The sequence below is a fragment of the Ursus maritimus genome, unplaced genomic scaffold (assembly GCF_017311325.1).
Source record: "Ursus maritimus isolate PB19 unplaced genomic scaffold, ASM1731132v1 scaffold_2, whole genome shotgun sequence".
Lineage (NCBI taxonomy): Eukaryota > Metazoa > Chordata > Mammalia > Carnivora > Ursidae > Ursus > Ursus maritimus.
The window spans coordinates 31,207,557-31,232,932 of NW_024424452.1; the positions used below are offsets into that span (position 1 = coordinate 31,207,557).

A 25,376-nucleotide genomic window follows, 5' to 3' on the forward strand; every position below is an offset into this window, starting at 1 on the left:
GGGGGGGGGGGGGGGGGGGGGGGGGGGAGAGGCGGTGCCGAGGATCTGAGAGCCCCATGCGAGGGGAGGAGACGGTATCCATTTCTCCAGCTAGAAGTCTTTGAGCAGCCCCCCTCCCATCAGTGTTACTCTTAGGGATAACTGTGCCTCACAGAATAACCTCGGTCTTTCTGTGTATTAATTTCATTCAGTCCTCACAGTGGTTAAATGGCATGAGTTAAGATCATTAACACCTGTGTGCAGATGAGGAAACCGAGTTACAGGCAGGTTAAGTAATGTGACCAAGCTCCTAAGGGCAGATCTGAGATTGGGACGTAGGCCAACGGGCCACAGGGCCTTTGCTTTAACCATGATGCAGTATTGCTTCTCCTTGGCTATTACCCTCATAGACATCTCTCCGTCTCTACCTGGAAAGGGTCAGAGCTGTGATTGAAAGGCAGATTGGTCGGAATCCAGATTGAGTGTCCGTTTGTCTTTCGCTGAAGGAACAGCATCGGTCCCCTGCAGGTGATCCTGGGCAGAAGAACTTGGCCACAGAGGTTGAGGGTGGGAGAGCAGGTGACCTATTCTTTTCCCATTTTTCCATGGAGAAGGAGACTTGTCCGTGCCCCAGGCCCTGGCACCACGGGAACAGGCTCAGCCTAATTTTTGAGATTTTACAGCCCCAGCAGTTTGGGGAAAACTCAGGACCCAGAAGCCAGAGATGAGAAGGAATGAAACAAGGGCAGAATGTAATTAAGAGGAGTCAGATGTTTGGCCCCGATATGGGCTCGCAGAGCAGCCTCTCCAGGTTCACAAAGACCCATCCCGGTTGCCGGAATTGCTTGCTCCCCACAGAGCTCCTCCGAGCTGCATAATCCCCAGCATTTCAGAAAGTTATTGTTCCTTGCTAAACGTGTCTTAATCAAATTGAGACTTCAAAGGCAGGACTCACAGTTTGGGCTGAGCTAGGCTACTCTCTAAATCACAAACTTTCTAACCAAGTTTAGCAAGCCCGGATGCCATTGACGAAGCCCCCTGATTTATTAACCCAGTTGTTCATTCATTCATTCACCCTGCCTCTAGACATTCATTCAACAAAGAATAACCGAGCAGCTTCGAAGCTCCAAGTGTTGGAGTATAAAAATGATTAGAGGCTCCCACTCTATTGCCCTTAATAGTTACTTCCCTTATGAAGTACTTGTAGCACATCTGTGTCCATCAGACTCGCTTGGAGAGCCTGCTGAAATCAGAGATCCCTCATTTTCACCCCATGGGATACTGTTTACATCCTCTCTGGAGTATCCTAATTCGCAGGAAGATTTAAGAACCACTCCTTAGGATAGCGCCATTTAGCACTTCAGACGCATTATTCTCTGATTGCCAAGCACTGGACACAGAGGTCAGCGGTCAACAGGTCACTCATCTGGGGTCTTTACCCTGAGTTTTATCCACTCTCCTCTCTCAGGGCTCTTAACCAGGTTTCCATACCCAGACCAGAGACCTTTGGAGATTGTGAAAACCCGAGAAATGAATCACGTGGACCGTGTAAGCGTCAGCACAGTGACCACACGGTGGTCCACGGCAACCACAACAAAGGACACTGGAGGTGCCCCGTGTGGGCGACTCTGACAGGTGCACAAACCTCACTTCCACAGAGTAGCAGCTCGGATGCCATATCCCCAAAGGGGATGATGATCAACGACCATTCTGATGCCCCAGCAACCGAGTCAGTCTGACCCTCTGTGACCTAAACACTATGTCCGCGGCACACTATTCATTCAGAAATGAAATGTTTCCAGAGGAAGACATGAAATCCATCCTAAACATAGATTAGCAATAAAGGGTTTAACTGCTTCTTCACCAGCCTGTGACCAGATGGTACCATAAAAATTAGACTTGTTTATCTCCCTCCTAATTTTAACTAGAGACATATTTGGAATAATAATGGAACAGCACTTACTTAAGAAACAGATAAAATCCATAAATATCCTGGAGGGCCATTGACTTTCGCTCTGTGCTCGAGGGCGCTGAGGGTTTTCATGGGCGTACGTTTGCAGTGAATTTCCCAATCGGTCCCCTGAGAGTCAGAGCCGCAGTGTTTATTATCTGACGCCAGGATTAGAACAAGGTCAGCGGTGCCAGATTCGTGCCTGACAAGCAGTGAATCGCCCCAGCCAGGGAAAGCCAAATGTCAAGCGAGCTGTCAAAGTTGAAATAAGACATAATGAATGGCTTGCTGGTAAGTCAAACGCTGATGTCACAGAACCTGATGGGAATTACAGGATGGATGCACACTGGCCCCAAATCCCTTTCAGCCTATGATTTTGTAAACGCCTATTTGGAAAGGCAATATAATATCCACAGAAAATCACCCGGTCTACTACCTTAACATAATTGTTTTCGGTTGAGGTATTACCTTCTGGGCCTCTTTCTTGCAGACACATTGCTTTAAATATATTTAATAAGTAGCTAAATACACTTTTATAGTCCACTATTTTAACTTCTATTTTGAACTTTTTTTCATGCCATTACATAATCGGGTCCTCACAATTTTAATTTGTGCATAGAATGTCATAGTCATTATTAAACCATAATTCATTACATGATTTTCCTCATGTGAAAATGGTCTATATAATGATGGAAGGAACATGTTCGTGACCCCCCTTTTTTGAACTACTTGTAACACTCTTAGATGTAGAATTTGAAGGGTTAATGGCTATAAACATCACCAGGAGTCTTGATCTATAGTCACATTAATGCCCAAAAGGCTTGTTCCCATCTAAAAGTACCATTAATAATGACTCGATGTACCAATTTTCAAACAGTCGAGAAGCGTTGAGCATTAGTGTTCTTTCTGCTGTTTTAGAAGGTTGCCTTAGAACTCCTTGAAATAGTAGGGAAAATGGGGGGAAAAATGAGTTGTCTTTTCATCTTTTTTGGCCATTTAACTATTTTTACATAGATTTTACTGGACAGTTTATATATCTTAGTAATTTATTAAAACTTTATAATATTTCACACACAAAAAACGTCCTAAATAAAGCATCAGGGGGTATAGTTGAGACCGAAGGCTTCGAGCTCAAATATAACAACTGATCTCTCCTAGCTCTGTGGTCTTGGGAAAATTGTTTACCCTTTGTAAGGGCCACATTCCTCCCCTTTAAATTAGGGATTGCAATGGCACTGAGCTCACCAGTTTAATGGTACAATGTATGAGAACTGCTAAGTATAGTACCCATCGTAGGTACTAAGTATAGATCAGAACAGTAATGAGTCTCCTTAAATTGGGATTTATTCTTATTCATATATATACTTTCTAAAAAATCATTTTTTTTTAATTGCCTAAATCAGGATTCTGCTATGGCCTACATTGCCCTGTTGGCTATTTTCGTCAATAAAGTTTTATTGGAACACAGACACACCCTTTCATTTACTGTGTGTGTCTGAGGGTGCTCTTGTGCTGCAGGGGCCGGAGTTGGGACAGAGACCACAGGGCCCACAGAGCTGAGAATATTTACTAGTTAGACCTTTGCAGAAAGATTGGTGACTTTGGCTTCAATAATAAAAGTACAACATGTTCTTTTAAAATAACTCCAACAATATGGAAGATTTTAACATAACTCATCCCTCTTTATCCTTTAAGAACTTTTTCTTTGTAAAAAAAAAAAAAGTCATGTTTCTTCTCTTTCTGGGTTAGAAAGTTCTTTTTCTTCCCCCTTTCCTTATTTTCTCTCTTGACCCCCAAAATGGAAGACCCCCTGACACCTCTACTATGCCTCTATTGCTTTTTTCTTTCTGTAAATTACTACATTCATTATACTGCACAAATATTAATTTTTATACAACTGTGACTACCACTCAGAGTTGAGAACATGACCAGTACCCCAGAAAGCTCCCTTCCAGCCAATACTCTCCCCCCCCCCACCAAAGGTGACCACCATTCTAACCTTCATGACTATGGATAGGTTTTGCCTCCTTTTGAACTTCAAATAAATGGTACAATCATACAACATCTGTTCACCTGTATCTTTTAGGACATTAATCCATATCGATGCATATAACTAAAACTATTTATTTATGACTGCATGGGATTGCATTATATGAATATACCGCAGTTTGTTTATACATTTGCTATTGAGAGACATTCATGTTATTTTTCACTTTTGTCTGCTTTGAGCATTCTTGTACTTTCTCTGGTGCGTGTAGGCACTTAATTGTTTGGGAACATACCTATGAACGAAATTGCTGGGTCACAGAATATGCACGTACTCTGCTCTAGTAGATACTTCCAAACAGTTCTCCGAGAACCAACGACCCATGGACATTCTCATCAGCAGAGCATGTGGTTCCTGTAACTTCTGCACGCCCTGTCTCTCGTTCCGGGAGAGAGCTAAAGTGGGCTTGTGTCACTGAATGCAGGTGTGTTCCTCAATGGCTGGGGTTGGATTTTGTTGTATGATCGTAGCCCATAGTTCGGAGACCCCAACTCCTTCTCCATCTCCCTTCTTGTGTAGAATGGAGCAAGAGGGCTGTAGTGTCTGCCCCACACACTTTCCGGAGTTGGCATCTGAATCTAACCACACCCCCGTCCCCCTACACTCTCCCCCTCATCCCTGGCAATGGTCTCACCTCAGCTGTTGCCTCAGATTGGGGAGAAGGAAGAGATCACAGGAGCACCGCCACCTGTAAGGGAGGACAGGGCCATCATCAACGAGGTCTGAGAGCTCTCTCAAGTTGTAACCCACCCTCTCCATCAAAAGACAAACCGGGTCTTCCTTCTGCTTTATGACAGCACTGCCGGCAGATATAGGGTCCGTCCATTTCCCCTTTCTGTTCTTCCCTCTTCTTCATCTTCCCTCACACCCTCCCTCCTTCCTCTCCCCTTTGCTTTTCTCCTCACCCTCTGCTCCTCTTTCTCCTCCACGCCACAACCAAATCTTGAGTGCGCTTTAAGTCTCTGCACTGTTCTGGACGATGGGGCATGCAGAGAAGATGGACAATGGATGTGATCCCTTTGCTTCAGGACTCCACAGTCTCCGGGAAGCTTGTTGACCAATAAAAAAAGGAGCCAAAAAGAGGGGGTGCCATTTTACCTGATGAAAGAGCCAGCTCTCTCAACCTGGGATGTGGGATTATTGCTATCCTTTTCTTTTTCTTCCCCCTTCCATCTGCAGCCTTTTAAACCGCAAGGAACCCTTTGTGGTATTAAAAAGCCTCACGCTCTTACGCGATGAGTCATAGGATTTTGGGGACTGCCAATGGAGAAACATGCAATTGTCAGAAAGTTACTGTGAATTCATTTACGCTCATTTACCAGTACCTGTGCCTTCTGAGTCCTGGCACCTTGACCATCTGTATGTGTGTGAGGCAGCTGGAGGAAGCAGACGCCAGAGGCGCTGGACGTACGCAGGATTCATCAGTGACATTGGTCTGCACCCTTACTCTAGACAACTGGCTCTCGCCAACCCCAGCCTCTATTGGAAAACTGTGAGCACGTATGTTGCCTGGTGTCTGATAGGGTGGCCCAACCTCTGCGCTCTTCTTCCTTTCTCTTCTCCAAGAGACACAGGTTGGGGACCTGTGCACACAAAATTCCCCAACTCCAAATTGCACAGTTGATCCGGTGGCCTGCGAAACCCCAGCCAGGTGGCGACAAACAGCAGTCCCTCCTGCAGGCCTCAGGCTCTGTCCACAGAGCAGAGACCCCAGCTGGAAGGTAGTAGTAACACATTTATGCCAAAGACAGCCTGTCTCTGCATCTAACTGGATCCTTTTAAGCTTAGCCCTATTTTTATGTTGCTTTTGTGACTTCTCAGCATTATACAGAAATGGAATATTCTGACATTTAAACAAGGGAGATGCAGCTTCCAGATTTAGTCTGTGTGTCCAGAATCTTGTACTATCCCCACCACCACAACCAGCGAAGGTTTTTTTTTTTCCTCGCCAGCAAATTGTTCAGTGACCCACATAGGTCATGGATACAGAGGTCCTAGGTTCCAGGATGCGATTATTTCCAGATCCAAGGTCACCTGGCTTTGAGTCAAGAGTGTAGCCTTAATGAAGCTAATACACCGAGGTCAGTAATTGAATGGTCTGGCTGACTTTACTCGGTTCCAAGTCCACAGACTACATCCCAGATCTGACCAGCAGCTTCCTTCCAGGACAACTGGGCAGGGAGAGCACGTGGTCTGCACCCTGCAGATCCCCAGCCGTCCTCACTCTGGGGACCGCAGTCCAGAGCTCACCGTGACCGAATCTGTTCCCACCGAGAGCACCAGCCTGTCGATGAGGGTGCCCTAGATTTTCTACAAAGAAAATTGTTCCTCTGCCATTCCCAGTTCCATTCGGGCTTCTGAGAAACCTGAAGTGCTCAATCCCCGGGCAAGACATGAAACGGGCTTGAAACAGGGTCAGTTCCCCTCTTGGTGTTCACAGCACACCCCAACGGCATCAGCGGCAACATCATCCTGACGTCTTTCGGCTATAGATGGAAGCTGCTTCCCTGTGGGGAGCCACCAAACTCTAACGCTAGACTCTTTGATAGGAACTTGCTTGCCCCGAGAGTCAGCCTTGATTTCTGAGCTTCAGACAGTCTTCCCAACCCCTCTGCTCGGGGCTTCACAGAATCCTTCCTCTCTCGGGCTTCTGCTGATGCTCAGAACAGTGTATCACAAGCCAAGCACGGAGAGGAGCCTTGTGTCCTCACAGTCCACTCGGTTGTATGGACCCTCTACTGTGTCGAGCCCTGCACCTGACACTGGGGACACGAAAAGAATACAGCAGGGTGCCCACCCTGAATAAACTCACCTCCCGATGGGGAGGACTTAGAAGCAAGTGGCGATTAGAGTCTAGTGTGACAGATTTCCCTAGTGACGAGAGACCCAGGATGTTGTGGAAGAAGAAACCATGGTCTCATACCCTCATTCTTGTGCATTCACGGAAGACTTCCTGGAAGTGGAGACCTCTGAGCTGCACTCCAGAGGTAGCCATCGGCAAAGTTTCAGCATGATACCATGCAGCTGGTATACCCAGAGAAAACTGCTATGGGCTGTGGTGACATAGATGACAATCCACAGTGGGTCCTTATCAGTGACTTCCTGCAAGTGGGTTTCTCTCTAGTCAACCACGTATCCTGGGAGCAGAAGAGTTGAGTCTCCATGTCCTGCCTGCCTCTGAGACCAGGACAGGACCCCAGTGGTGCTTACTGTCACCGGGATGGAATTTACTGGAGACCGCCGCACTGTAGCCCTGTCCTTCCCATCTGCCGTCCCCACTGACCTGTAACAGCCTGCCTTACGTTATGTGTGAGAACACAGCAACTGAAGACTCCTAGGGCCAGCAAGCAGATAGCTGGTCTCATCCAACAGCCCCCCTATTCCCATGACACCCCAACTCCTCAGCACAAAAGCCAGGTCCTTTGCAACTGGCCCCTCCTTTCATCGCTTCTTCCTTCCCGCAAATTCTGAACCTCTCTCTGATGTCCAAACACACTCTAAGTTTGACCATCTCATCTGGCCAGAATGGCTTGCAGGACGCTCTCTCCCACAGGACGCTGAGCTCGTGGAGCCCAAAGACTGTGTGTGATTCGTCTCTGTATGAAAATACAGAGACACCGCTGACCGCGTGCTCAGTGCTTTAAAAATGTTCTTTTCAAGGAATGAATGAGCGAGTGAATGAAGGAGGGAGGGAGAGAGGGAGGCAAAACCGAATGAAGTCCTCAGAGGACCAAAGAGCATTAGCTTCCTTGACTGGAACTGAAACAGGACATCAAAGCCAGCCTCTCAGAACCACACGATATCTCCCCATCAGCATCCCCAAGTAGGGTCAGGTGCTCTGGCCAGAAACCAAGAAAAACTCTATGTAGATGCTTGCCCGCAGGGGTCTGTGTGGGGGCTGATTCCAGAAGATGTACGGCAGCCCATTCTCAGGCCCTGGACAGAGCCTAAAGGGTACAGGTTCAAAACGAACTTTTTACAACCGACCTCGGGGGAGAAATACTCAGGAAGTCTGAAGGCTAGTCATGTGGCATGCTATAAAATCCTTTCCTGAAGCAATCCCCTTAACTCTCAGTCAGTCTTGCGGAACAGAATGAAATCTAATCTGAAAAGCTACTGCGGTCCCTCTGGAAGTGCAGAGGAGTCGTCTCAGGGCAAAGAAGGAACGGATTTCTCTTACTTTGGACATACTCTTCTTGGAGGGCGAAGCCTTCTCTCCGGACATGCCTTCCTGGAATCACAGCCTCCGTGGATTGGCAGGGCAGGGGGAGGGGTGGGCCACCCCCCCCCCCAGCTGCTCTGGCTCCAGGCAGCAAAGAACGGTGTCTCCAGTGACACTTGCTGAGTAGTCCGTGTGTGCTGGGCACGGGGTGCACGCAACCTCATTGACCAGCACGACTCGTATGAGCTACATACCACTATGCTCCACTTGGTAGATGCTAGAGAGACGGAGCGAGTGCCTCCCTGTGCCTCATCTGTAAAATGGGTGTGATAACGGCACCAGCCACATTGGGTTGATGTCAGGGCCACGTGGGTTCATTTTTGAAAATCCTAGTACAGTGCCTGGAATGGAATGGAATTTATGTAACTTTGTTAAATAAGCGAATAGGAAACTAGATTAAGGGATGGATGAGTGAACAGATAGCTAAGTAGGGTCTCTGGACCAAGGTCAAATGGGTCGTAGGTGTGGAAGGCAGTTGAGGGCAGGCAGGCAGGCGCTCTCATCCTACCTCCCACAGCAGTCCAGACCTGCCAGGAGCACTTGCCGTGCTCCCCAAACCCTTTGGGGAAGGGCGCTCCCCTTTGTGGCCCATTCTGGTGTTTTCTACCTGAAACATTCTTATGATTTTCGGGACGGTGCCTACTTGCGTTTTCACCAATTCCTTTTTGCAAACGAGAAACGCCCGGCTCGGAGCTCATGAGTGAGCAGCGTGATACGGATCACGCAGCCTCCTGCGGCAGCGTCCAAGCAGCTCGTGGAAACACGTCTCACGTGTATGCACTGAGCTGTCTCAATTACTCTCGCGTATTGCCCTGGAGATTGTACATCTTTCTGGCTCCTGCCTTTTAATGGCAACACTGGGAAGGGAGAGGGCCGGGACACCCGCTCTGTGTGCCGGCCTCACAGCCTTCCTCAGGACGGCACAGAACCCCGGGGCCCACAGAGATACCTGTGGCAGGCGACACTTCCCCCCTGAAGACCAGAGACAGGCAGGACTTCTGAGCAGACAGAACTTGCATGGCTCGGTCCGCATGAGCTTCCTGTCCTTAGAGGCTTCAGCATTATGCAGGGACCAGATCTCCTGGGTGCAGAGAGGAAGACAGCATGGCCTGGCTGCAAACCCAGAGCGGCCCAGGCTCCCTCGGCTCCCAGGAGAGCACTTTGCTTTTGTCTTCCCGGCAAGAATGACTCTGCTCCAGGAAACAGATTTAATTGTCCCAGTTACCAGTTCCAGTTCACAAGACCACACTGACAAAGATCACGGCCTCTTTGTACGGGAAGAAATGGATGGCGGAACGAGCATCTTAGAGCTGCTCCTTCGAAAACCGACCTTTGCCGCTTCACCCCAGTCGAGGACATGCGCACCGCTCAGCCTGTTACCCCCAAGCCCAGGGCACATTCCCTTTTGATCTGTATTTCCTTCTATTTATATGGCAGAAAAACTCACTCAGATCGGAACATGTTTGCAGTGCTGCCTAATTTAAGCCCGAGGATGCAAGGAAAGAAATAGAAACAGAAAATACGGATTCAGTGCCTGCTGTGTGCTGCAAGCCACGAGAAATATCAGAATCATAAAACATGGTCTCTGATCGCCCCCAAGGAGATTACAATATACTTGAGTAAATTAAAAACGAAATAAAGTATTTGAACTACAGTTCAGTGCGCCCATAGGCCACGAGGCAGGAAACGAATAACTGCACAATGATTGGAACGGAGGCTGTCATTGGGATCGAGGAATGTGCACGTGCCCTCCTTGCGCGACGCAGGTCTGGTTTACCGAATCGACTCACTCAAAGAGAGGTGCTTGGTCCGCAGGCAGAGGAAAGGTCTTTATATTTACATCCTGAAAGGACTCTCACGGTGTTTCTTCTACCCAGACTGACCCTCTTCTAGTCATACAAACCCCGGCTGTCTTTGTGACGACACCAACAGGAACAGAACGTGTCGCAGAGACCCACTTTCGTGTCCTCACAAACTCTAAAGGGGGAACGAGGTCAACAGCGTGCTGGGGTTTTGAAGGGAAGGCTCAGTGTTTTTGAGAAGAGGAAGCAGGGACATAGAGGCACATGGCAGGCAGAAGCGTTTGGAGGAGCAGCTGGGGCTGTTGGCTGGACGATGAGGTGCTCCCACAGAGACCCCAGGACGAGTATGACCGTGTGATAGCCCCGTGGGCTGTTGGGAGGAAAGGAATTGAGACCAGGATGTCCCTTCCCATACCTGTCCCTGCACCACTGATTAACCACACCCTTCCCTATGGGCGATGAATTTACGAAACGATAGGTTTCCTGTTTTTTCCTCCCATAAATGTGAATGGTTGTTTAGCCACGATAACAAAAGTTAGACACGTCTACGTGGTTGTGGTACGATGGGAGACTAAACTGACAAGAGCCCCTTTCGTGCTCCAAACGTTACGGTGCAGGATCAGAAGCGTGTGCGTTCGCACATACGCATGGATGCGTACGCGCCCACGTGCTCGCACAAGCACCGTGAAGATCCAAAGAACAGGGAAGCCTTAGGTGCTGGAAATGGAGGGGAATGGAATATTCTCGCGGCGCCCCTCTGTGGAAGTGCAGGGACGTAGGGACTAGGGGTGGAGACCGAGGCTTTAACATCCACACGGGCACCCTGAACTGTGCAGAGAGTAGAAAATGATACCACTGCGTGCATCTGAGATCTCCAGCGTATCAGTGGAAAGACTGGAAAAAAACTGTCCATCAATGAGAAGAAAGTACAAGAAGTCTTGCCAACTGCTTGAAGCTCTGCATGAGAAATTAAAACCTATAGGAGGGGCACCTGGGTGGCTCAGTCGTTAAGCGTCTGCCTTCGGCTCAGGGCATGATCCCGGCGTTCTGGGATCGAGCCCCACATCAGGCTCCTCTGCTGGGAGCCTGCTTCTGCCTCTCCCACTCCCCCTGCTTGTGTTCCCTCTCTCGCTGGCTGTCTCTATCTCTGTCAAATAAATAAATAAAATCTTAAAAAAAAAAAAGATATTTAAAACCTATAGGAGCGCAGAGGTCCAAGTGTATACTACCTACATAGTGTGGCAGTGACAGCCACATTTTTCTCATACAAAAACTGGTACTGTGGAAGCCCCTGGAACCATTGCAGAAGAAAACTCAGAACCCTGCTGCAGGAACATTCCTACAGTCCAGTGTGCTTGGGGGCCCCGTGGGGTTTACAGGGAGAACAACCCTGCTAAAGATGAGCTCATCCTCGAAAGTTACAAACATCACAAGGAAGAAATCCACCATGCCAGCCAGCGCACACAGCAAGCACGTGGATGCGCACCCCAAGAACCGAGGTGGTGGGGAGGACGGAGGGCAGAGAGTAATCTGAAAGATGGTGGGTTTGAAATTATTAAATGTCAAGAAGTTTTTTAAGACTCCTAACAGAAGAATAAAATGTTATGGTAAAAAGAACAGGCAGAACTTTAAGATGGCCAGATGAATATCACAATGAAAATAGATTAAATGAAAGCAGAAGTCTAAATATTATTAATAAAAGAATAAATGAGCTGGAAAATAGATCTTTGGGAAGCATCTAAGTGTAGGACAGAGGCATAAAGGAGTGGAAAATATTAAAACAAAGTTAATAACCTGGAGGATAGAATGAGAAGGTTTAGAATATTTTAAACACAGTTTTCAGACAAAAAGAAATGACAGAACGATCATGTGTTCTTAGGGGCTTGCAGAGTAAAACAGTGGGATACCACTATGTACCTTATTAGAATAGCTAAAATCCAAAACACTGACGATGCTCATAAATTCTGGGGAGGCTGTGGAGCAACAGGAACTCTCATTCATTGCTGGTGGGGACACAAAATGACACGGCTCCTTCGGAAGAGGGTTTGGCAGTTTCCCACAAAGCTAAACATATTCTTACTACACAGTCCCACAGTCATGCTCCTAGATGTTTACCCAAAGGAGCTGAAAACTGATGTCCACACAGAAACCCGCACACGGATGTTGAGAGCAGCATGATTCATAGTTGCCAAAACCTGGAAGCAGCCAGGATGTCTTTCAGTAGGTGACTGATAAACAGACTGTACATCTGTGCAATGGAAATTATTCACAAATAAAAAGAAAGCTGTCAAACCGCGGAAAGAAGTGGAGGAACTTAAATGCATATGGTTCTCAGCACAAGTGTTAACACTGTGGCCACAGGTAACGGGGACCTTAAAGGAAGGATCCGGAGGATCCCTGGAGTTCCCACCATGTATATTTCTAAATCCAACACTGAATGGGTGCCAGATGACTGTGGAGCCCCTCAGTTCTAGTTCTTCAAAAATAGAGTGCCTCTGCCTTCCTTTATCAGCTTTTTCTGCGACCAGTTCACACAGCAAAATGCTACAGCTCGAATTATTCCACTTACCCACCTGCTCCATTAGAAGCTGCCTATGGTTAAGTATACTCACTTTTTGATGTTGTTTTGAAGTTGATGTTTTGTATCATTTTAAATTTTGTTTCATCTTTCTACAAATCAGATGATTGCTTATGTAAAAAAAAAAAGAAAGAAACACATCTTGTTACTATGAAAGAAGCCAGTCTGAAAAGGCTACTATGTGCACTGTGGTTCCAGCTATGCGATGTTCTGGAAAGGGCAAAACTATAGAGACCATCGAAAGATCAGTGGTTGCCAGGGGTTGGGATGGGGCATGAAGAGAGTTGAATGGGGGAGCACACAGGGGACTTTCAAGGCAGGAAGACTATTCTGTATGATACTGTAATAATGATGGACATGTGGCGTTAAGCCTTGGGCAAAATCCACGGAACGTGCAACACAAAGCATGAACCCCAATGTAAACTCTGGGCTTTAGTTACTGTATCAAGATCGGTTGATGAATTGTTAAAAAAAAAAAAAAATTACCACCCCAATGCCAGATGTTAGTAGGAGACACTGAGGGAATGGGGAGGAGTGCATGGGAACTCTGCACTTCCTGCTCAATGTTTCTGTAACCCTAAAACTACTCTAAGAAAATAAAGTCTTCTGGTGTTTTTTTAAAAGGGATAGGGAGAGTTGATACTCAAAGTAAGAATGGGTGAGATTTTTTCCAGAATTAAAGTCCTGAGTCACACATCAAAGAATAACACCGAGTCCAGAGCCGAACAAATAAAGCAAATCCATACCTACCTTCCACACCAAAGACAAAATGAAAGTCTCAAAAGCCATCAGAGAAAAAATACAGACTGCACAGGGAATAGTGACAATTAGATTATTAGCCAGCTTCTCAGCAACTGTAATCTAGATCAGAAGAAAACGCAGTAACATCTCCAAAAGGCCCGGGGAGAGTAAGGATCAACTTAGATTTCTCAGTTCAGCCACATCATTCAAGCATAAGAACAAACCCAAGAGCATGACATGCTAATTTCATGAAACTTAAAAAAGACAGAAGTATGAAAGCGGTAATTATGCTAACCTCTTCAAAAGAGAATCAAAGAAACATTTGGGGTGTTTCCTTTACTTTTCTCTGCATGTTTCACATTGTATCTTAGATACACACACACACACCATAGCCCTACTTTTCATTTAACATTACATGCATCCTATTTGATTTTCACTGTCCTTGAAGGATAATTTTTAAAGTCTGAATCATAGTGTAAGTGCCATAGTTTAGTGAATTACTAGACAGTTAGATCAGAGCATTTCCTCCTAAATGGCAACTGGATGAAATGCACGTAATAGACAAAATAATACTAAGCATGCCTACTTTTTCTTTCCCACCGAAAACTCCACCTGCTTCTTTAACTGCCTACTGAAGTGGGGAGGTGTTCAGTTTGCGAGGGGCCATTCAGAGCTGATTGGGATGTCTCTTTTCAATGCATTCTGCCCTCAGGGCACTGATCGTGGGTGGCATCTTGGAACAATCCCAGATGTTCCAAAGGAAGATGCAAGAAGAAATTAATATATTTGAGGACTGCCATGTGCCGGGCACTGTGCTGGGCATCTGCTTCCGAACAATCCCAGGAACACCACTATTTATGAACACTTACTATGAGCCGGGCACTGCATTTTAGGACGTTTGCAGACGTGAGCTCATCTGGTCTCTAGACGTGTGCTCTATTGTTCTATGTATATTACAGACAGGAGAGCTGTGGCTCTCCAGTCACCCAGCTAGTCAGTGATGAAGTCGTAAGTGGAATGCGAGTCCTTCCGCAGTGGCGTGCTGCCCGTTCATGCCCCGTCCTGTTCCAGGCATGGGTGGGTGTCGGGGACACGGGCAGAGAAAAGGAGGATGGGCAGAACATAATGATAATAGGGGCGCCTGGGTGGCACAGCGGTTAAGCGTCTGCCTTCGGCTCAGGGCGTGATCCCGGCGTTATGGGATCGAGCCCCACATCAGGCTCCTCCGCTATGAACCTGCTTCTTCCTCTCCCACTCCCCCTGCTTGTGTTCCCTCTCTCGCTGGCTGTCTCTATCTCTGTCAAATAAATAAATAAAATCTTTAAAAAAAAAACATAATGATAATTTAAAGAAAAGAAGAACAGGGACCGTACCTGACTACAGGTTGTCTGATTTCATCCCCCCGAACCACAGTATGAGTGGGGTAGGTCCCGTGACCCTTTCAGCTTCACCACACAAGCGAGCATGCGCAGACCTGGAGCGCTCGGTAACGCGCGCGAAGGTCCCCCGCCCCGGCTCTAAGTCCGCCGTGTCGGCCCCAGCCCCAGAGCGCATGCCCCGCTCCTCACTGCCCGTGGCTCTTGTCTTCTGTGCAGGCGAGATGGAGGAGCTGGAGACGCTGTGGCTCACGGGGATCTGCCACAACGAGAAGAACGAGGTGATGAGCAGTCAGCTGGACATCGACAACATGGCCGGCGTGTTCTACATGCTGGCGGCCGCCATGGCCCTCAGCCTCATCACCTTCATCTGGGAGCACCTCTTCTACTGGAAGCTACGCTTCTGCTTCACTGGCGTGTGCTCCGACCGCCCAGGGCTGCTCTTCTCCATCAGCAGGGTCAGTACCTCCGCCGGCTACTTCCTTCTGCAGCGGGCAGGTGCAGGAGACCACAGGGCGTCCAGAGAATCGGGGGTTCTTGACTCCTGGGTGGGGGGCGGTGTGCACATCCTCCCCTTGCTCACCAGCCCTTCTTGGGCTTGTCGGAAAGGAATCCAGGTCTGTGCCTTCATAACCCAGCCATTGTAATCCCAGATGAGTGCGCACGCCAGCAAGGGAAGGAGAATGGGGGTAAAGCGGGCTGGGCGTGGAAACAATAGCACATGAGAAGAAACCCAGCAAGTGCCCCTGGGTGTCAGGGTGAGGGAGCACCAGAACATGACTACCCCACCCGAAGGCTCAGTCCTCCTCAAGTCCTGCAGAGTATTATCTCATGGAAATGCAAGGGCAATACTGTCAGGTCTTCTAGATTTTAAAAGAAAAGTAGTCACCTGATTTTATGTGAAACCTTTCAGTTTTTAAATATTAGTAACTAATTCCAATTAAAAAAAGTACCATGTAAGCCAAACCCAGAAGTCTGTGGCGTCCACCATTAACAGCCAGACGTGCTCTACAACGCCACTAAAATCCCTGGGCAGGACGTTACAGTTCACCCATGCATCTCAACGGATCATGTGTGCCGAAACAAAATCTACATACGGTGTCATGCTATGTGTGTGCACATGTAACCAAACACGAGGAGCGCGTGCAGTGCAACAAAGATGCGAAGAACCATGAGAAAATGCACACACGTCAAATAGAAAACCAAGTACACATTCAACCCAGCATAAACTACAGCAGGGAACAGACATGCTGTAGCGAGCTCACGCACTGCACGAGGAAACCCCTGTCCTGGTGCACAATACAGCATGTGTATGTCACCATAAAACAGTGCATACAATTCATTGGTAATAACAATGATCAAGGAAAACGCTTATACGTGTGGAGCACCGATATGGAGCACCCTGTAAGGACTGCATACTCTTCATCTCATTTAAGCTACAAGCCATCTCTGTGAGGTGGGTAACCGTGATTAGCCCCAGATTACAGACAAGGGAACTCAAAGTTATGAGGTTAGAGAATTACCCAAGGCTGCACAGTGTTCGGTGGAGCCGGGACTTGAATCTAGCTGGTGTGGTTCCAGCCAGAGCACATGCTCTTACATAAGCAACAAACATCCAATACAAGCAACACAAGAGATGTGATACGAATCATGCTACGTAGCACATATGTGCACATAACTGACATAATGTGTGTGTATATTCAATACAATCTCATCACTTAGTTGCATCGTATGTACATATTCACTCAGAATATAACATTATCTATCTCCCAGTCATCTTTCCATCCATTCTTCCATTCCAACCACCCATCCATCCCACCCATTCATCTCTTCCACCTGTCCATCCGTTCATCCATTCCACCCACCCATCTATCCACTTCTTTCATCCATCCGTCCATTCTACCCATCCGTTTCATTCATCTGTCCATTCATCCATTCACCTATTTCATCCATCCATCCCAACCACCCATCCATCTATCCACCTATTTCATCCATCTGTCCATTCATCCATTCCACCCATCCATCCATTCCAACCACCCATCCATCCATTCATCTATCACCTATTTCATCCCTCCATCCATGCATTCCACCCATCCATCCATTCCACCTACCCATCTATCCATCCATGCATTCCACCCATCCATCCACCTGTTTCATCCATCTGTCCATTCATCCATCCCACCCGTCCATCCATTCCACTACCCATCCATCCCACCCATCCATCTGTCCACCTATTTCATCCATCTGTCCACTCATCCATTCCACCCATCTATCCATTCCATCCATCCATTTCATCCATCCATTCTACCCATCCATCCATTCATCCATTTATCCCATCCATCCAGCCATTCCACCCATCCATACACCTTTCATCCATCCATCCATTTATCCCATCCATCCAGCCATTCATCCATTCCACCCATCCGTTTCATTCATCCGTCCATTCATCCATTCCACCCATCCATCCATTCCAATCACCCATCCATCTATTTCATCCATCCATCTACCCATTTCTCCTATTTACTTGTCTTGGAATGTGTTCACTCTAAAAGAATTTAATGAAAAACATTTGGTTAAAAACACCTGGTTTTATATGCTAATGGTTATTGGGAAAACGAAATAATTATTTTTAAAGGAATTTGTATATTCTTAGCATTTGGTAATTTTAAGAACTTTGGAGATTCAGAAGGCACACATTAGCTTAGTGAGGAGGATTTATTTTTTCTGTTCAGTGGCACTTTTAACTTGCATTCTGTGCAAATACATATTTCCCAATTAGTTTGCTGGCATCTAAACACACAGATTGCTTAAAAATAACAACGTGCCTGCATATAGCTAGGTATTACGCCAACTTTAAGCTAATTCCCTCCACCAATTACTAAAGGCTTTCCATATCCAAGTGACTCTGGATTATCACGAGCAAACGCACACTGTTGCTTTTCCTTGTAAACCCTGCTTGTACCTGGAAGAGCATTTCCTCTGTCTGAGATACCGTTAAGGAAGCTGAGTGGAGAGGATTGTCATTATGAGAAATGAACTAAATCCCCCACTTCCCTTCCAGGCATCTTGAGGGACAGGATTGGAGGGGGATGGGGTACACAGGAGCAGGCATACTGGAATCCTGAACTTCAGTCTCCCCTCCCTCAGGGAGAGAGGACCCCATGTCTCATAGGAGCACTACAAGGACTTTCATGCCCCTTTGGGGACTCCCAGCCACCATCACTCCTGTGTCCTCAAAGGCTGCAGGGAGCCCTACTTCAGCACTGACCCTCCTTCTCCCCCAGATAATGTCTTTTAAAATAAGTGCAGCCTGATATGCGTGAATAGAAGGATTTCATATTTAATATACTTTCCTGCCCCTCTCATTTGTTAGGGGAACTTAGAATGGGCTCAGCCCCCGATGCTATGCATAGCAGGGCTTCTGGATTGCTTAAAAAAAAAATGTTCTCCCTTTCTCATCAAGGGCTAACACACATCTCTAAAGCTTGTCTTATAGGCACAGTCACACATATGCCACCTTACACGCACGTTCCTTACACAGAGCAGAGAACATAGACAAAACTGTCTTCATCGTGCAGACATAATCATTTTTTTTTTTAAACAAACCTTCACGGGAAATTTCCAAGCCAAGAACCCACCTTCCTACAAAGGCAAGACCACAGCCCCACAGTGAATTAGGGTCGTGTGTGAATAAGGGCTGGGCCACATAGGTTTCCTCCATTCTCTCTTAAAACCCCTGTGAGTTTGCTATGATCACACCCATCCTGTGCATATGGAGAAACTGAGGCCCCAACGGTTGGAATGGGACCCTTTTGTCTTCACCTTAAATGTCCTACAGGGACAAAACTACAGGGTTCTCCCTACTTCACAGACCATGCCAGAAAAAGGCAAGAAAGAGGAAGCCAGTCCCGTGTACAGGGCTGGGTCTCATGCTTCAGCCCATTTCCGAGTGTAGGTTCCTTTCCAGGGGCTGTAGCTCCAGGCTGCTCTGAAATGTGCTTGCCGCTGGGGGAGGTTCCTTTCTGCCCATCAGCCCGGTCTCTCCATTCAGCAGCTCTTGCAGCAGTTTGAACACCCAGCCCGTGCACTGAGCTGGTGCCATGCAGCAAACCCACGCAGCCCTGCTTGTGGGCTAGACGTCCCTTGGGAACTCCTAGATCGTGCAACAAAATAGAGACCGGACATATGGGCGCCCCCGGCCCTGCCAACGGGGAGGGCCAGAGCTCAAAGAGGTCATTAGAACCCACTTTCTACTCCAGCCATGGCCTTTGTGTTTTTCAACTTAAAAAAATATGCCATCTATAATGAATCATGGAACTTCACATCAAAAACTAGGGATGTACTGTATGGTGACTAACATAACATAATAAAAAGTTATTATAAAATAATAAAACCTAGATTTTAAATTTTTAAAAAATAATAAAAATAAAGTAAAAAATAAAAATGTGCCCTCTAGTCTGTGGGAGGCTCTTAATTTTTCTCTCCAAAATGCTCTCCCTCTCACATAGAAGAGAATATTCACGGTCAGCAGCAAAAAGAACTACGTTGGGTTTCGGTCATGAGGAATGGGAGACGTTGCCAAGACAGAGACCCGGGGGATGGACCCTCTGCGGCCTGCCCAGTGGGCTCATATGATGGGAGCCTGGGGACAGGGAAGGGAGTTTCTGGCTCACCCACCGTGGGCACCAGGAGAGCAGAAGTCAGATACTGCCTCGGTCCGTTAGGGCCACTATAAATAGCACAGACTGGGAGGCTTACAAATGGCAGACATTTATTTCTCACAGTTCTGGAGGCTGTGAGTCCAAAATCAGGGTGCCAGCTCGGCCGGGTGAGCGTCCGCCTCTGGGCCACAGACTTCTCCTTGGGTCCTCACAAGGTGGAAGGGGCGAGAGGGCTCTGTGGGGTTTCTCTTTTAAGGGCACTAATCCCACTCACGAGTGCTCCCCCCTCATGACCTGATCTCCTCCCAAAGGCCCCACCTCCTCCCACCATCAACTTTTAGGGTTAGGATCTCAACATGAGAGTCTGGGGGAGAATACGAAGGTTCAGGCCTTAGCACACACTTGGGGGTGCGGTCCGGACTCCAGGGAGCCATGGAGGGCAGTAGGGCCCACGCCCCTTCGAGAATGTTCTGAGCGTCAGAGCCCCTGTGTGCAGCAGCCCACTGTCCTCAGTATCTCCGAGTAACAGGACGAGGACTGGGCAGGAGCTCTGCGGGCCGCTCCCTGACCGGCACCGGCCCTCGCGGTGAAGGGCTCTGAGGACACTGGCGCTGGGCGCTCGTGCTCATGGAGGCGCGTCGGGGGACGACCACCGGCGCCGCTCCTCCGGCTCACGTTTACGGAGCCTCGCCTGCACCTGGGGCTATGTCGGTGTTGTCCTGTCCTGCCCTCTGCCCGCCGTGCGAGTGGGCGGCTCTCACCTTGCAGGTGTGGGGACTGACGCTCAAACAGCTTAGCGGCTTATCCAAGGTCAAGAGCTAAGGACAGACGGAGCAGGGACTCACTTCCGGTGGGTTCCAGGCTCCGGCTCTCTCTGCGTTTTCTCTGCTAGGCACCCCCCTCCTCGGCAGCCCATCGAGAAGAGGGGTTACCTCTGGGAGAACGCTGCCCCCCAGGCCTGGGGGACGGCTGGGTCCATTGCGTGGACTCCTCCCCGAGGCTTCGCCAGGCACATCGGTGCCTGGGAGCTGCAGCCTGTGAGTCCCAGGGGAAGCCAGGGATGAGAGGAAGCGGTCAGCGGCCATCCCCCCCATTCCTGAGACGGTACTCAGCTTCCTGACCACTTCTGTGGGCCTCCTCCAAATGGACGGCCAGCTCGTGTTGGCCAGTGGGAGCATGGCAGGGAAGGGGCGGAGGGAAGCTCTCAAAACCCCTAGCGGGGTGACCGGAACTCATTAGAATGCAATTACGGATTTAGAAAATAAAAACGTAAACTGCTCTTTTTATAACACTAACCAAAGGAAGAAAAAGCACAGATCTCGGCCAGCCCAAACGTACAGGGGTCACACTGGTTCTCGCCCGCGCTGGCCGAGCCTCCCTAGGTCGGGGTGCAGGATTACTCTGTTACCGAGCTGGGCGGGGCAGGCACGGGTGCACGTACACCGCCCAGAGCTGTGCAAGCAAGGCAGAGGGGACCCTCCTTCCGGGCAGCGGGTGAGCAGGGCCACACACGGCACAGAGGGATGGAAGACCAGGCTGCAGGAAGGCGGGAAAGGGCACGATGCCCGGGCCTTGGCTTTGGGGAGCCCCAGCCATGCAGCCCAGGGTTGAGAGGGTCAGAGAGCGAGATGCTCAGACTCACTACTGTGGCTTCCCTGTGTACTGTTCCTGGAAGGCAGAGTGGAGACTCTCCAGAAAGCTACAAGAGAAATGCAGCCGTGCAAACAGCTTGAGGCTGTGGCGGTTCCATGAGCTTCCCCACAGGTTAGGCGTCCCCATGGCGGCAAGGGGGACGGGCACGGTCATCAGAGTCCGCAGGTACCCACGCACCCTTTACACTGGTTCATGCCCCGGTCGGCAGCAGCCGCCACGTTTGCCTTACAGACCCCCTCCTGGGCTGGCTCCCTGTCAGTCTTGGGAGGGCCTTGTGGTGACCGTCCCCTTTAGGTAGGGCTGCCAAAATCTGGGGCCAGCAGCAGGGAAAGGGGGGCATGAATCACAGTGTCCCCCGAAGCTGCCCTGCCTACTGTTACACCATGAAGAGCCCTTCGCTTGAGTTAGTTCGAAGTAAACTGCTATTTTTAAGAAAGGAACAAGGCGGCGTGGAAAACAGGAGACCCAGAGTCAGGGCTGCTTATGTCTGAGCCACCCAGAAGTCCCCACGTCAGTCCGTCCTTGGGTGGATTTCAGTGCTGCATTACTGCATCCTTGGGGTTCTCCACTGTTCCTAATGGCCAACACCCAACTCCGGCCGTCCAACAAACCCGCACACGCACACACGAGGAATATCTTCAGTGGCATCTGAAAGTTCCAAGTGGGGGCTCCAGGGGTTCAAGGCGTGTCCTGCCTCTCCATCCCCTATGCTCCGCTCTTTTCTGTGACGGTTTCACTCTCAGGCTAACATCCCCACTGGCAAGACCAGTCCCCTGCAACTGCTCCTTCTAGCCCAGCTTGTCTGTCTTTCCTTCCCCAAAATGTCTGAGTGATCACCCATGGATTTTTGTGCCCAGCCTTAGAGTAACCAGAAAGGGTTTTCTCACTGACCTGCCTGGGTCTCATGCCTTGACTGATGGCTTCGGCGTGTGGGTAGGGGCCGGTTCCCCTAAAGAATTAATGACTGGTGGTCCTTTTATGCCAGTTTAATAGCTGACTCAGGTATCAAATCACTATCCTTCCGGGCCCATCTGGAGGCCCTTATGACCTCTCTAGATGCACAAGCATTAGCTCATAGCTTTCCTCAGACTCCACATATGAGCGTTCACAAAAGTGTTGGATAATCTTGAGCCAGAAAGACAAGAGAAGCTGGGCACTTCCTGGTCTCATAGATTTGAGAAACATTCCCAGGATTCAGATTGGACTTCAAGATCCCTCTGAGGCTCCTCCAAGAAGGACCCATCTCACCTTTGCAGGTAAAGGCCAGGCATGCGGTGGTTTCGTGTTGCTGCCGCTGCTGACCGTGTCTCGTGTTCCTTCCCACAGGGCATTTACAGCTGCATTCACGGAGTGCACATCGAGGAGAAGAAGAAGTCTCCAGACTTCAACCTGACCGGCTCCCAGAGCAACATGTTAAAACTCCTCCGGTCGGCCAAAAACATCTCCGACGTGTCCAACGTGAACTCCTCAAGAATGGATTCCCCCAAAAGGGCTGCTGACTTCATCCAAAGAGGTTCCCTCATCATGGACATGGCTTCCGATAAGGGAAATTTGATATATTCAGACAACAGGTCCTTTCAGGGGAAAGACAACATTTTTGGGGACAACATGAATGAGCTGCAGACGTTCGTGGCCAACAGGCACAAGGACAACCTCAACAACTACGTGTTCCAGGGACAGCACCCTCTGACTCTCAATGAGTCCAACCCCAATACGGTGGAGGTGGCCGTGAGCACGGAGTCCAAAGCCAACTCCAGGCCCCGGCAGCTTTGGAAGAAATCCATGGAATCGCTGCGCCAAGATTCACTGAGCCAGAACCCAGTCTCCCAGAGGGACGAGGGAGCGGTGGAGAATAGGACCCACTCCCTAAAGAGTCCTCGGTACCTTCCAGAAGAGGTGGCCCACTCGGACATTTCGGAAACTTCGAGTCGGGCCGCGTGCCACAGGGAGCCCGACAACAATAAGAACCACAAGACCAAGGACAACTTCAAAAGGTCCGTGGCGTCCAAATACCCCAAGGACTGCAGCGAGGTCGAGCGCTCCTACCTGAAAACCAAAGCGAGCTCCCCCAGGGACAAGATCTACACCATCGATGGCGAGAAGGAGCCCAGCTTCCACCTGGACCCGCCCCCGTTTGTCGAAAACGTGGCCCTCCCCGAGAACGTGGACTTCCCAGACACCTACCAGGACCACAACGACAGCTTCCGCAAGGGGGACACCGCGCTGCCCGCCGCCAGGAACCCGCTGCCCAATGAGGACGCGCTGCCCAACAACGACAAGCATAAATTCTACTCCAAGCACTTCACCCTGAAGGACAAGAGCTCCCCTCGCAGTGAGGGCAGCGACCGGTACCGGCACAACTCCACGCACTGCCGCAGCTGCCTGTCCAACCTGCCCACCTACTCGGGCCACTTCACCGTGCGGTCCCCCTTCAAGTGCGACGCCTGCCTGCGCATGGGGAACCTGTACGACATCGACGAAGACCAGATGCTCCAGGAGACGGGCAGCCCGGCCGCACGGGAGGAGGCGTACCCGCAGGACTGGGCGCAGAACAGCACCCTGCAGTTGCAGAAGCACAAGCTCCGCATCAGCCGGCAGCACTCCTACGACAACATCGTCGACAAGCCCAGGGAGACAGACCTTGGCAGGCCCTCCAGGAGCATAAGCCTCAAGGACCGGGAGCGGCTTCTGGAGGGAAATCTGTACGGGAGTCTCTTTAGCGTCCCCTCAAGCAAACTCTCGGGGAACAAGAGCGCCCTCTTCCCCCAGGGTCTGGAGGACAGCAAGCGGAGCAAGTCCCTCTTGCCGGACCACACCTCCGACAACCCTTTCCTCCGTTGCTATGGGGACGACCGACGCTTAGTCATCGGGAGATGCCCCTCAGACCCTTACAAACACTCGTTGCCCTCGCAGGCCGCGAACGACAGCTACCTTCGGTCGTCCTTGAGGTCCACGGCGTCGTACTGCTCCAGGGACAGCAGAGGCCACAACGACGCATACATGTCAGAGCATGTCATGCCTTATGCTGCAAATAAGAACAGTATGTACTCTACCCCCAGGGTTTTGAATTCCTGCAGCAATAGACGTGTGTACAAGAAAATGCCTAGTATTGAATCTGATGTTTAAAACCTTCCATTAATGTTTTATCTATAGGGAAACATACGTAACGGCCGACGCTCTGGAGGGTAAATGTCGGATGTCCGATGGTGCCCTGCAAAGAGGAAGAGGATTTAGGAAGGTATTTTTTTTGTTGGTTCTTTTGCACATGGCTCCATGCCATAGTCTTCCACGCAAGGAATCTTGTGAGATGCGTGCCGAGCATGGCAGATACCAGATAGGTGAGTCCTTAACCAAAAACACACACACACACACACACACACATACAAGGGCAAGTCTCCTGGACACGCCCACTAGGTACGTTGGCAATAAGAACGCGTTGGATGCCGGTGGTGATGCTATGATTTCCTGTATTCCAAATTCCATTAAGACCAGTCCACCACGTGCTCTCCTCATCCGAAATGCCTAGCGGTCTCTCTCATTCAGAATAAGCAATACGGTATGCATGTACCCGACTCAGACAAAGCAGTTACGAATGCGTCTGCACTGTAGCGAGATTGACGTGCAAGAGATTAGGAAGTTTGGCCTTGTACCCGTTTTCAGCTTTAATGTTATGCCTCCCATCGCTGCCCAGCCCTAACCCCAGAACTCCAGGCTCCCCCAAAGAATAGCAAATCCGTGTGTTCACAGTCACTATGCTACCTTTGTTAGCGCCCATTTCCGAGACACAGCTGGAGTAAGCGGCCGGAAGGGCCCTCAGGCAGAGAGCTACGAGGATGTCTCTGGATGTCAGCTTGTGCGTCTCCCAGAACACTCTCTCACCCTCGGCTCCGACGGTCTTGTTCAGAGCTACACAAACTAACACATGTGTGTCTCCGATATCTAATTTGTGGATCTCCTGTCTCTGACACAGCGGCTGTTGTAGTTTACCCCGAAGACTCCCGCGTACGTAAGTTTGCGTTTCCCCCCCTTCTGGTGACGACTCAGGGTTGTATAGTATCTGTTACCCCTTCTTCCCTCCCAGACTGACCATAACTCGTTCCGTCCCCGAACGGCCATGGTGGCGTCTAATTACGCGTGTGTTGCTGTTCCCAGAGCTGTTCACGTGGTGGCATACGCCAACAGCCATACGTGTCCCGTGATCTGTAAGAAGTTCGCTGCCGTCCGTCCGCTGAAGGCTAGCTCTAGCTTTTGCATTCATCTTCCTTCACAACGTGAAATGCAGCTGGACACTCGTTTCCACCCCAGCCTCCTCAGATCAAAACCTTCAAAGCATGAGACACACTCATGCATCCACCCTGAGCATCCT

The 25,376-nt window shown here is 49.4% G+C and overlaps 1 protein-coding gene and 1 long non-coding RNA gene across 3 annotated transcripts in view; one reads left to right on the top strand and one right to left on the bottom strand.

Moving 5' to 3' along the window:
• The window catches only part of LOC103668589, a 9,970-nt gene extending 668 nt beyond the window's left edge, over window positions 1–9,302 (bottom strand). The window contains exons 1-4 of one of the 2 annotated variants that reach the window (XR_570097.1): window positions 9,149–9,302; window positions 4,883–5,026; window positions 4,612–4,665; window positions 1,943–2,182 (exon numbers count right to left, since the gene is read on the bottom strand). This is a non-coding gene — a long non-coding RNA (uncharacterized LOC103668589). The remainder of the gene's footprint in view (window positions 1–1,942; window positions 2,183–4,611; window positions 4,666–4,882; window positions 5,027–9,148) is intronic. The other variant, XR_570098.1, reaches the window with a different exon arrangement.
• Window positions 1–24,136, top strand: part of GRIN2A (glutamate ionotropic receptor NMDA type subunit 2A) — a 358,615-nt gene extending 334,479 nt beyond the window's left edge. Inside the window, exons 11-12 of the mRNA XM_008696891.2 lie at window positions 14,916–15,154; window positions 22,337–24,136. Of these exons, the coding sequence (XP_008695113.2) occupies window positions 14,916–15,154; window positions 22,337–24,136 (2,039 nt within the window). The remainder of the gene's footprint in view (window positions 1–14,915; window positions 15,155–22,336) is intronic.
• Window positions 24,137–25,376: the final 1,240 nt, after the last annotated feature.